The sequence below is a fragment of the Podarcis raffonei genome, chromosome 6 (genome assembly GCF_027172205.1).
Source record: "Podarcis raffonei isolate rPodRaf1 chromosome 6, rPodRaf1.pri, whole genome shotgun sequence".
NCBI lineage: Eukaryota > Metazoa > Chordata > Lepidosauria > Squamata > Lacertidae > Podarcis > Podarcis raffonei.
Genome location: NC_070607.1, coordinates 49,767,348 through 49,779,565, shown reverse-complemented (window position 1 = coordinate 49,779,565; position 12,218 = coordinate 49,767,348). Strand labels below are relative to the sequence as shown.

The following is a 12,218-nucleotide window of genomic DNA, read 5'->3' as shown; positions in this document are numbered from 1 at the left end:
TCAACCTTTTGTGGACTTTTTCAGTTACTACGTATCAGCCAATAAAAACAGAATTACCTAATGCTGAAATTAAGCTAAAACCAACCAATAAGAACAGAATTACCAGAACTGAAATTAAGCTAAAACTAGTATTATTAACTTTTAAATAATCATGTGGTTGATTCTTGTGAGACAGAATTCTACCAGGCTTCAAAACAGACATTCTGTAGCCACAGCCAATCTACAAGAGCATCTGTTGGTTCTGTTCTAATTTCAACTAGGGAAGGATGTCATGCATCCTCTCGTAAGTTTCAAGAGAGTTCATGGAGTGGCCAGACAGCTCAGCTTTGGGCCCCTACCCATTAGAGTCTTGCATTGTGTCTTCATCCAGGTCTTAAATCACCTCTCTGTTAATTCATTTGCTGTGGCTGTTGGTTGTAGTTCTTTGTCTTGTGTGATATGAAAGGTAGTCATGAATGGAAAAATTCACCTTTTTTCTGTAGAGGTTCACTGGTGTACATTAATTCAGTAACCCCTCTGGGCACAGTATGGAATCTAAGTGAGTAGGGGAGTTGTCCAGGACTATTGGTCTGTTTCAAAATCTGTTAATGACTAGCAGAGCTAGAATCTGTTGTGACTACATTGGTGTGGTTCTGGGTGCAAACATAATTGGGAAGTTTCTGTCAGCAGACAGGGCCTGTGATATAGTTTGCTTCCTATCTCCTCTCATCTCTCTTTCCTTCTCTACTCCCAACACCCCTCCTTCCCTGGCTGTATTTGTTCATAGTACAGATTGCATCCTTGATGTCTGGGAGTGAGAGACCTTGCCCACAGGCTCATCAACAAAGCTGGGGTTTTTTTGGTTTTTTTTTAAGGAAATGAGTGCTGTGGTTCTTCAGGTGGCAAAACTATTCATGACAACAGATATTATAGGCTTGGAAATGTATAACATGCTCAATTTAGATAAAAGAAAATTATAGGGAACCTGATACCAGTGTTCAAATATCTAAAAGGATGGCAGAGTAAACCACTATTTACCAGTGCTGCTGGAAAAAAGAGAAACATTGGCCTTTAGTGGTAATAGAATAGACGGGTTAGATTTCAAAAATACATTTTTCATAAGAATAAAGGTGCAATAGAACAAACTCCTCAGGGTTGAAGTAGAGCAGGAGTCGGGGCTTTAAACCCGGAGGCCAAATGAGACCCTCCAGGTCTCTTTCTCGCCCTCAAGATGCTGCCCAGGCCAGGCCCCTTCCCCAGGCCACACCTCTCATCAGCTGTACTCCACTCCTTCCTCAAGTGCTTTTTTGGGGCTGAAATGTGTCCTTGAACTGTGATTGATAATGTCTCTTGCCTGGATGGGGAATGGAGAAATAGGTATGGATGTGTAAAAACCTGACTTTTGCTTAGCTGGAATGTGGTCTATTGTATCAAGTCACAGCTGTTGCTTTGTTCTCTTTTGCCTCTGACCCTATTTACTACTGGCATGCAACCTCTGGAAGGTTGCCCATGAGAGATATGGCCTTTGGGCTGAAGAGGTTTTCCCATCCCTGCTGTAATGTCTCATTCTATGCAGTTCTTATGAGAGAGCTGGATGAGCATTGGCTGTGTGTGCATGAGTTTAGATCTTAGAGTGGTGATCCAATTTAGCCATACTCTTAATAGACCCATTGAAATCAGTGGACCAGCCCATTGATATCAGTGGGTTTACTCGAATGAGTATGGCTAACATTGGATAATCACCTTTATAGTCTCTTGCATTTTCTTAGTGGTTGCCAAATTAGAATTATAAGGTCAGGTGTATAGTAAAGTAATTATTTCACTTGTATTCAAGTGTGTTGTGACACTGGGCCATATTCAACTAAACTGTTGCTCCAGCAGGAGCCAGTGCAATGACCACAATGGGACTTCTCCCTTCTCCCCCCCCCCATCATATACCCCTGTGCCATCCCCAGATCTACTCCAAAGGGTTAGAAGAACCCCCACAATGGGGCGGGGGCGGGGCGGGAGACGGTTTGTCAGACAAGCATAAATTCTTGTTCTGATGGAACAATTCCCTTAGCACTAAGTTGATTGCAGCCTATTCAAAATGGACCAGAAAGGGAATTTGTTAATCTTCTTTAGCAGTAATATTAAATTCTGAATTATGCTTACTGCTACAACCCACCATTTATTTAAACTCAATCTGCTGAATGACTTAAAAACCACTAGCAAGGACTAATTTAGATGTGTCCTAGTTACATGATTTGAGGTGGTTCAGCCACTACTAGCTATGCCAAAGTGGTACATACAGAAAGACAAATACCCCCAACAACCTTATGCTTACCATGAGGAACCAGCAATGTCTTGCTGGTCCTGATTATGGAGATCACACATACACAGATGTAGTTGCTGTGTAATGACAACAGGGAGCATGCTTTAGTACCAGGAAAAATATACAAGGTAGTCATATCATTCACATTTCATTGAAATCACTTAGGAGGTATCTACACATTTTGCTCATAGAGACTTTTTTTTAATGAAAGCTGAGTCTAGGGCACCTGCCCAGTGGCACCACTGGAAGCCTTCAGGGGTGCCATGTTGCCTGTAGCAACCACTACATGAAAGAGGATCTTTTTGTGGTGGCTCTTCCTCGTCATGGTTCATAAATCATCAACCCTATAAGCAATTACGAGAGCACTAAAAGGCAATCTGTTCTCACTGGCCTTTGCTTAAGACTGTGTTTTGCTTCATGCTATAGCTGGTGATTTTAGACTGTATTTTATGATTTCATAGAATCATACAAGTGTAGAGTTAGAAGGCACCCTGAAGATCATCTAGTTCAACCCCCTGCAATCCAGGAATCTCAACTGAAGCATCCATGACATATGACCATCCAGTTTCTGCTTAAAAACCTTCAGTGAAGGAAAGTCTACCACCTTCCAAGGGAGTCTGTTTAGCTTTGGGTTGCCTGAATGTTCATTATTTTTTAACTAGACTGGCTTTTCTGAAGCATTCTTATCATGGTTGCATTGTGCCTTGAGAGGGTTTTTGTCCTTAAAGGTGGTCTAAAAATATTATAATTCTCCCTGTCCCCCCCCAAAATAAGAGCTTAAGCAAGGTCAAAAGAAACTTAAAACACATCACTAGTAAATATACCATAACTGTGCGTTTCAGGGATCAGAATACAGGTCACGGAATAGCACTGGCACTCACTCTCAGTCGGTCAGTCTTTAATGTTTTAACCATAGGTTACAACAGAAGCACTCGCTACCTTAGGGAATAAGTAAACGTGTGTAGAAGCCCAAAATGATAGACACTGGGTGCCCTTAGGTGGCCACAAGGAAAAATGTGACATAGAGACTAGTTTGAAAATGGGTGGCAGCAGGGCAAGATAGTGGTTGCATAAGCTTTGTAGGGAGGGAGCAACAAGGGTTGTGTGTGTGCATGCAGTGCCATTGTTTTCTCTAGAGATCAGTGAGGAATGAGAGGAAGTTGAATAGCAATATGATTCTGGCTGGATCAACAGGATTAAGCTCTGTTTCTCCTTTCAGTCTCTGTTGCTCTTAAGAATCTTCCTTGACCTCTCTGAGTGTGCTGCTGCCCCCTCCCCCCATTGCATTGTCTGTGGATGCTTGCTGGCAGCCTTGATGCACATGCTTTTCTGTTGTCGGCGACCACTGGAGCTGGCGCACTTCCCCTCCTCCACCCACTTCAGTTTTTGCACACAGCAATGCAGAAATGGATTCATTTGAGTTGCCCCTCGGGGCATAAATGCTGCCTTCTTCCTCACCTCCTTCCTACGTTTGCAGCTTATTGAGCAGCCTGATCTCTCTACCCCAGGCTTCTAAACACCAGTGACATGACCACATACTTTTCCCTTTGCAGGATATTATATGCCTAGTGACTGTGGGGAGATGGGCATCTGTCTACTCGCTTAGGCTGCTTTCAAACCAAAACCTGGCATTCCGTGATATGTCCCAAGTAAATTGATATGAGGGTGGTCCTAATTGTCCTGAGAGCTTAAAAAAATGATAGAGGAATTGGGTCTCCAGTGCAGAACTCAGCCTTGAAGGTGATGCTAGCATATGGATGGCCTTTGAACTGTTTAGTGCTGCATGCATGCACATTGGTGTGTTCTTCCACCTGTATCTGTGGGCTGCATGTGTGGTGGGGGCAGGCATGCGAGTGCAGAATAACTGTGTCTCCAGATAATATGCCTCAGTAGCCAGGTAACTGACAGCTGGCCGATTAGCCGCCAGCACAGCCTCTCTCTGGGGGCCATCCTTTGCTCTTCCCCTCCATTTCCTCTGTGCTTGTTGTCATGGTTACAATCACTTATTGGCAGCAGCAGGGAGATTGACAGGCATGAAATTGCTTATATGGTGCTGGAATACTGCTGTGCACAGGGAGGCAGTAGCTGCCTGGATGCCCCCAGGAGACCACTGTATGAGCATTGTACTTTTGATTTTAGGAAATGGATATTCAAGGGTCTTGACTCTTTCAGCCTCCCCCCTCCCCTTTACCAACAGATTCTTCAGATGGAATAAATTCTGTGAATGGCATACAGCTTTAGATTTGTATTCCATTTCAGAATATGTTTCATCCTGAATGCATGAAAATGTTGACTATGTGAAATGTTGTGGGGTAATGGAACTATACAGAAGGAAGGACAAGCACTGAGCACTGTGAGTAGACCAGGGAAGCCAGAACAGGGAAACCATATGTAGATTATTTTCCCCTGAAGTTTGAGCAGAACACACTCATCCTTAAAATCTGAGTTCAGATTTTAAATTCACCTGTAGCTGGTAAATTCCAGAAGAGTAGTGATGTTGAGTTTTTGCACCAAAAACCAAAGTCCTTTACATTTATGTATTGGTTGAGGTTTAAGGGCCATATCTCAGTAGCAGAGCATCTGCCTTGCATAAGAGGGAGATAAAGAACTACAGAACTTTTAAAAGACATCTGAAGGCAGCCCTGTATTGGGAAGTTTTTAATGTTTAATGTTTTACAATATTTTATATGTGCTGGAAGCCGCCCAGTGGCTGGGGTATAAATAATAAAATTATTGTTGTTATCAAGAAGGTCCCAGGTTCAATCCCTGACATTTCCAGCTAGAGCCAGAAATGTCTCCTTGCTCAAACCTTCGAGAGCTGCTGCCAGTCAGTGTAGACAGTACTGAGCTAGATGGGCCAGTGGTCTGACTCGGTATGAGGCAGTTTCCTATGTTCCTGCGTGTGCAATTGGGCCTGTGCATGTATGGGCACCCACCTCATATATTAAGTGGTGTGTGTGGTGAGAGGGAAATGCACAGCTGCATCTCCACCAGAGTTATATTTTTTGATCCTGGTATCTAGTGTGTGCTCATTATTTTAAGTGTTTGGATAACCCTCACAAAGCAGTTTGTATAAATCATTTAAAATAACATGCTTCAATTAAAGTACAATGACAATGAACATAAACAGCAGGGGAAAAACAAAAGCCAGATAAAACCATCATTTGAGACTAAAAGACACTAAAGTGTATGGCTGAATGAAAAGATCCTCATTTGGTATGGAAAGTAAGTAGAATTAGCACCAGGCGGACCTTCTGGGGAGAGCATTGCAGAGACAGGGCATCACAGTAGAAAAAGCCCCATTGTGCATCACCATCCATCTTGCTTCAGATGGGGGAGGGCACAAAAAGCCTCAGAGGATCTTAAAACCCTGGCTGGTTCATGTGGGAGGAAGTAGTTACTGAGGTATCTTCATCCCAAGCTGTTTAGATCTTTAAATAGCACAGTGAATTTGCTCTGGAAATCAATGCAGGAGCCAGTGCAGTTGTTTTAAGACTGGCAAGATGTGTTCCATATATCTCATCCCAAGTAGTGCAAAATATGGCAACTAGGTTACTAACTGACTTCCAAACTCTTCAAGGTCAGCCCTATATACAATACATTGCAATAATCTGAATGGGATTTTCCTGGAGCATGAATAATTGTGGTTAGCTTGATTGTACCAGCCTAGAGTAGTAAAAGGCATTTCGTACTGCTGAGGTTACTTGGGCATCCAGAAGTAAGGCTAGATCTCATAGCACCTCCAGACTGTGTATCCAATCTACTAAGGCAGGCAAACCACCTACCAATAGAACTTGTCATGATTGAGCTTCAGGACATTGGTCCTCATGCAGCCAATTACTGGTTCCAGGCACAAATTCAGCACTTTTAAAGGCCACAGCACCAGCTGAATTAGAAGGAAAAATGATAGAGGTGGGTGTCAAGTGCGCCCTAAATTCTCAAATCTCACTCAGTAGTTTCATGTAGATCAGAGATAGAGAACACATGACCTTCCTGATGTTGGTGGACTCCCAACTCCCATCAGTCCCAGCCAGTGTGTGTAATAGCCAGGGATGATGGGAGCTGTACTTCAACATCTGGAGAACCACTGGTTCCCCATTCCCAAATAGATATTGGTATAACATGGGAAGGGCAGACTAGGGTTGTGTGGAACAACATGGCATGACTGTCATGGGTCACAGCAATAGTCCAGCACCATGACCTTCTAGAACTGATGATTCAGGTTAGTATGGGATCGCCAAAGTGTGGTTCCCCTGTTCTCCCCCAGTGCAGCCAATCTAGAAGGATAGCAATGTCAATAGTATTGAAAGTCATGAGGTGTATAGTTGAATTAGCAGGGTCTCATTCCCTTGGCATAGGTCACCCATAAGGGAGACTAAGACAGTTTCAGTTCCAAAACCAAGCTGGAAACTAATTTGAAATGGCCTCAGAAAATTAATGTTGCTCTGGGGAGCTCCAGCCCTTTTCAAACTATTTTCTAGGTTATAGCATGTGCCCTAAACAGTTACTCTTCTAGCATGCAGAATAATAATAATAATAATAATAATAATAATAATAATAATAATAATATAATCATCATCACCAGAATCATGCTAGAACGTAACAAAGTAGACTGAGTTGTGAAGCCTACCTCTCACAACATTGTTATCAAGGCCTCTTTCACTTGTTCAACCTTAATGAGATATGTTCTGTCATCTACCTACAAATCTGTATCTGTTATCCTATGTTATCCTATGTAGAAAATAATAGAGGATTCTTAAGATGGCTAGGACATGATGTTTGTTAGCGAATTTTACACTTTACATTATCTTTTGGTATAAAAAAGGATTGTTGATGGCTACCTCACTGCATCCCATGAAGTGTTACAATCATGGTTTCATCTTGCACAGACAGGACACAACTTAGTGTGAGCTGGTTCCTTTGGCATTCATCTGGGGAAAAGAATGCATCTAACTGGGTTATATGTTCATCTGCGCTCAGCAGATATTACTACACTTAGGCTTTATTGGGACCAGGATATGTTAGATTTTGTTGTCTTGGCCTTACTGTAAAATACTTTCTCTTCCATGGTGTATACAAACCTGCTTCCTATTTCAGGTATTTCATGTAGGCTCATGTCATGAGTTACAGTGGTACCTTAGGTTAAGAACTTAATTCGTTCTGGAGGTCCATTCTTAACCTGAAACTGTTCTTAACCTGAGGTACCACTTTAGCTAATGGGGCCTCCTGCTGCTGCTGCGCTGCCGCCACACGATTTCTGTTCTCATCCTGAAGCAAAGTTCTTAACCCGAGGTACTATTTCTGGGTTAGCGGAGTCTGTAACCTGAAGCGTCTGTAACCTGAAGCATCTGTAATCTGAGGTACCACTGTATTAGTCTTTAAAGTGCTACAGGACTCTTCATCATGAAAGTTCTAGGTATGTTCTCTCAGCAGTGTTTGTTAGCTTACAAGACCTTTAGATCAGGAATTTTGAAAGGTTTGTTGTGGAAGAGAAGGCCATTTAATGTAAGTTATCAATATTCTGTGCCAGGAAGAATCATTTAAGAGGTATAGCAAATCTCATATCTGAAAAATTTCACTTCCAAGAGGCAAAATGAGGATTGATGTATTGGTTAATGTGACAGTAGTTTGCATGCGACAAGCCTAGAGATAACAAAATACACTCTTTACAGTTGGCTTGGGTTTCCTGACTGATGTTGGCACTTTCAGAGTTGTGGAGTAGGGGTCTGTGTAAGATGCCCTTGGTGTTTGGGGCTTTTATATTTAGATAACAGACAAGAAGAGGATGATGGAGCTTCAAAAAAATCATGAGTTATGTGGTGGAGAATTCTTTTCTTCCTCCCAACACTCAGGGTCACTCACTATTGGAAAATTGAGGATAGACAAAAAGAAAATAGTTCTTCACACAGTGCACAACTAACTTGTGGAATTCACTGGTGCAAGAGATAAGCCACTTTATGAAAGGTCAGTAGCAATAGTATTTACAGAAACTCCAGGTTCACAGATTATATAACTCTGAGTACAGTTGCTGCAGAGCAAATTGCAGGACAGGACTGTTACCTTCATCCCATGCTTACGAGCTTCCTGAAGCATCTGGTTGGGCAGCATGGGGAATGGAAGGCTGGACAAAACTGATATCTGGCTTGATTCAGCAGGAGTCATCTTACATTTGTGATTGACGGTTCATTATTTTAGGAGGCTATATAGGCATAAAGCCTCCCATCTCCTCTCTCCCTTGGCAGGTATGTGAATACTCTTCTGAAGCTCATCCCACCTGTTCTGGGACTCCAGGAACAACTACATCAAGCAGTTCAGAGCAGGGATATGGAGACATCTCATGGGATCTGCCGCATTGCTGTTGCCCTGGGGGAGAATCATTCCCGGTGAGGAGAATGGTGATGGACTCTGATAGCAATGATCAGTAGAAAATGGAGCTATTTTGGGGAGTGTTCCCTCTGCCCTACTAGCTTTCTTTGTAGCTAAGCAGCCTATAAGTCTCCCAAACCTCATTCTAAAGCAGCTCAAAGATCCAAAGGGTCATATGGACGCTAATGTATCTGTGTATGATAGCAGAGATACTATACCAAGTGTGGCCAAACTTGGCCCTCCAGCTGTTTTGGGACTACAGTTCCCATCATCCCTGACCACTGGTCCTGTTAGCTAGGGATGGTGGGAGTTGTAGTCCCAAAACAGCTGGAGGGCCAAGTTTGGCCTTGCCTGGACTATACGGAACCCTTTTCCATCTGGAAGCCATTGAAGATCCTAAACCTACTGTATCTAGTCCACTTGCTGGGGTATTTGTTCCATGAGTTGGCCGAATCGCTTTCAGTTTGCTTCCTAGCTCTTTTCCTGTAGAGCACGCATCCCCAAACTCTGTCCTCCAGCTGCTTTGGGACTACAATTCCCATCATCCCTGACCACTGGTCCTGTTAGCTAGGGATAATGGGAGTTGTAGTCCTAAAACAGCTGGAAGGCTGAGTTTGGGAATGCCTGCTGTAGAGGGTATAGCGCACTGATATACTGTACTGTATTATCCCAAATGTGGGGTGACTGCTGTTTCTATGCACCTGCAATGGCAGAGACAATTCCTGATGCAGTGTGCCTACTATCTCCCACAGAGCTCTCTTGGACCAAGTGGACCACTGGCAGAGCTTCCTAGCACTGGTTAACATGATCATGTTCTGCACTGGGATCCCAGGACACTATCCTGTCAATGAGACCACGAGTTCACTTACACTCACTTTCTGGTATACACTTCAGGTAAGTGTTAGCCACCTTCATGAAGTGGACTTCTTCAGTGCCATCTTTATAGGTTTGTTCTCCGGCTTGTACTTTGGTTGGTGCCAGGCATGTTCTTGTACTAGTGGTTCTGCATGCCTCTACATGAAAAAGTTGGCAAGGCTAATAGCTAGCACATTAAAGTTGTTTATGACGATTACACTAATTGTTCTGCATATGCAAGCACTTGTCATGTAGATTGTATAGATATTGGCTCTGGATTGAGTATAATGGAATGTTCTGGAATTGTCCACTAGAAGCTCTGAGGCCAAACTTGATGTATGCTCTGTGCTTAATAGAGTGGAAATTCTTGCATTCTTGCATACATATATTGAAGGCCAGAGTGAGTGACAAGGATGTATAGTAATTCTGCTTACTGCATAAACATGGTGTATAAACATGGTTGTGTTCCAGTAATATGTTCTGTGGCAACAGAGAAGATGCTCAGATATACCCGTGAGCCTTAAATTCCCTTTAGGTGCTGCAGGTATTTATTTGCAGCTCAGACTCCACCATCTTCGAGAAGTGTGTAAACTAAACACCTCATTACATGAATCAAATTACAGTGGTGCCTCGCAAGACGAAAAGAATCCGTTCTGCGAGTCTCTTCGTCTAGCGGTTTTTTTGTCTTGCGAAGCAAGCCCATTGACGGATTAGCGCTATTAGTGGCTTTTAGCGGCTTAACGGCTTAGCGGATAAGCGGATAAGCGGCTTAGCGGCTTAGAAAAAGGGGGGGGGGAGGAAAAAAAACCCGCAGGAACTCGCAAGACATTTTCGTCTTGCGAAGCAAGCCCATAGGAAATTCGTTTTGCGAAGCACCTCCAAAACGGAAAACTCTTTCGTCTAGCGAGTTTTCCGTCTTGTGAGGCATTCGTCTTGCGGGGCACCACTGTATTCGCTATGAGGTAGATTTATCATCTTCCTCTCTTTCTGCTAGAGAACAACTTGACTGTGAGTACCCTGTTTTGACAGGAAGAGAGCTCCATTTAGTTTGCTGTCTAGTGGTGGCAAGGTGTTTCTTTACTAGAGTAACCCATAGTGCATCAGTGGCCTTATTGGAAGAGCCTTACAGATAATAGCTCTTTTCAGCTATGGAAGAAGACCAAGTTTGTTCTCTGTCTTGACAGGCAAAGTGCTGCTATTCCCAGTTGCAAGCACAATTAATGCAGATGCAGATTTGTCTGTTGTGGTGTATGCTTGCTGCTATGCTGAGACACAGTCCTTGAAGCAGTGCAGCCTGGTCTGACTTGCCCTCCCCACCCCCACACTTCCTTGGAGCCCAGAAGCTTCATTAGCATGGCAAATTAGCCTGACATACTCCTGCACTGCCCAAGAGCAAGGCTAGCTGTTGAGCTGCTGCTTCTCTGGGTGCCAGCTTGAAATGAGATGAGGTCATGCATTGTCTCAGTGTGTGACTGGCGCAGTACTTGAGTCCACAGGCACATCGTTCCTAATGAAGGGAACAAAACTGAAGCAGCATCTTTTATAGGCTGCTCAAGAACAGAGAGACAGCAGAAGACTTTTTCTGCATGGTCTAACCCACACCAGTACACACCTTTGCAGTTTCCAGTGGGTTCCCAAAACCTTTGGTAATTTTGTGCCAGGCAACCCAGGATCATCCTTTTCTATTTCCTTCATAAGCTCTGCCTAGTGTGAGAATCTTGAATCAGAGGTTTAGTGAAGCTCCAGGATTGTATTCAGTGACCCAGAATCCCTTCTTACTTTTCTTTTCTATACATCTGTTTTTGCATCAGCCTAGTTTATAAGGTAACCTTGTCCATGTCAGCCTTGAGCAGCATAGGAATACCCAGCTTTCTTCTTGGAGCAGACATTGCTATACTGTAGGGGGTGGATTTATTCCTTACCTGGCTAAAACTGTCTCTAAGGGAAAGAACAAGGTGTTGGTCACTAAAAGTAGAAGAAAGCAGACGTGGTCAGCTGCTTTACCTGCCTGTGATAGCTTCTGTGCTTGTCTAGTTGGTGTCAATGTGTTGAGAAGGAATGATACTACAGAGAGAGTGACCTGACAAAGTATTATGTAGAACTGCTCCTAGAAGCTAGGAAGGATCTTAGATGCATTAAGGAGAATATTTGAGTGGAGTAACTTGACTCTAAAATGTCATTTCTGGGTTTCCCATATAGAGATTCAACAGCAATGAGAGGTGATCCCCCCCCCCATCACATCAAAATGCTTGGGGGACTGATTGTGTTAACATCAACATGATTGCTGGAGTTCAGGGCTGATTTTTCCAATCTCCACTTGATGAATGATCTTTTTCTTTGCAGGATGACATCCTCTCTTTTGATCCAGAAAAACAGGCCATGTATCAGCAAGTGTATCGGCCTGTCTATTTCCAGCTGGTGGATGTGCTCCTGCACAAGGCACAGTTTCCCTCTGATGAGGAGTACAGCTGCTGGTCCTCTGATGAAAAGGAGCAATTTCGGATATACCGGTATGACCTTTTGCCTAATCATATCCCTTAGCATTCAGTTGGTGTGCAGTGCTTATAATCTGCAGAAGAGGAAGTTGATCATGCTTCATTAATGGGAGTAAACATTGAACTTGCCCTGATTTGGCTATGGGCTATAACTGTTTCAGCAATTTCTATCTAGCTGCTATTTGGTAATGTGGGAGTGTTTTGTAACT

At 43.3% G+C, this 12,218-nt stretch overlaps 1 protein-coding gene across 4 annotated transcripts in view; it reads left to right on the top strand.

Moving 5' to 3' along the window:
• IPO13 (importin 13) overlaps positions 1 to 12,218 on the top strand; it is a 43,396-nt gene that overhangs the window by 13,825 nt on the left and 17,353 nt on the right. For all 4 annotated transcript variants that reach the window (XM_053392695.1, XM_053392696.1, XM_053392697.1 and 1 more), the window contains exons 3-5: positions 8,536 to 8,676; positions 9,412 to 9,553; positions 11,858 to 12,024. In XM_053392695.1, the coding sequence (XP_053248670.1) occupies positions 8,536 to 8,676; positions 9,412 to 9,553; positions 11,858 to 12,024 (450 nt within the window). The remainder of the gene's footprint in view (positions 1 to 8,535; positions 8,677 to 9,411; positions 9,554 to 11,857; positions 12,025 to 12,218) is intronic.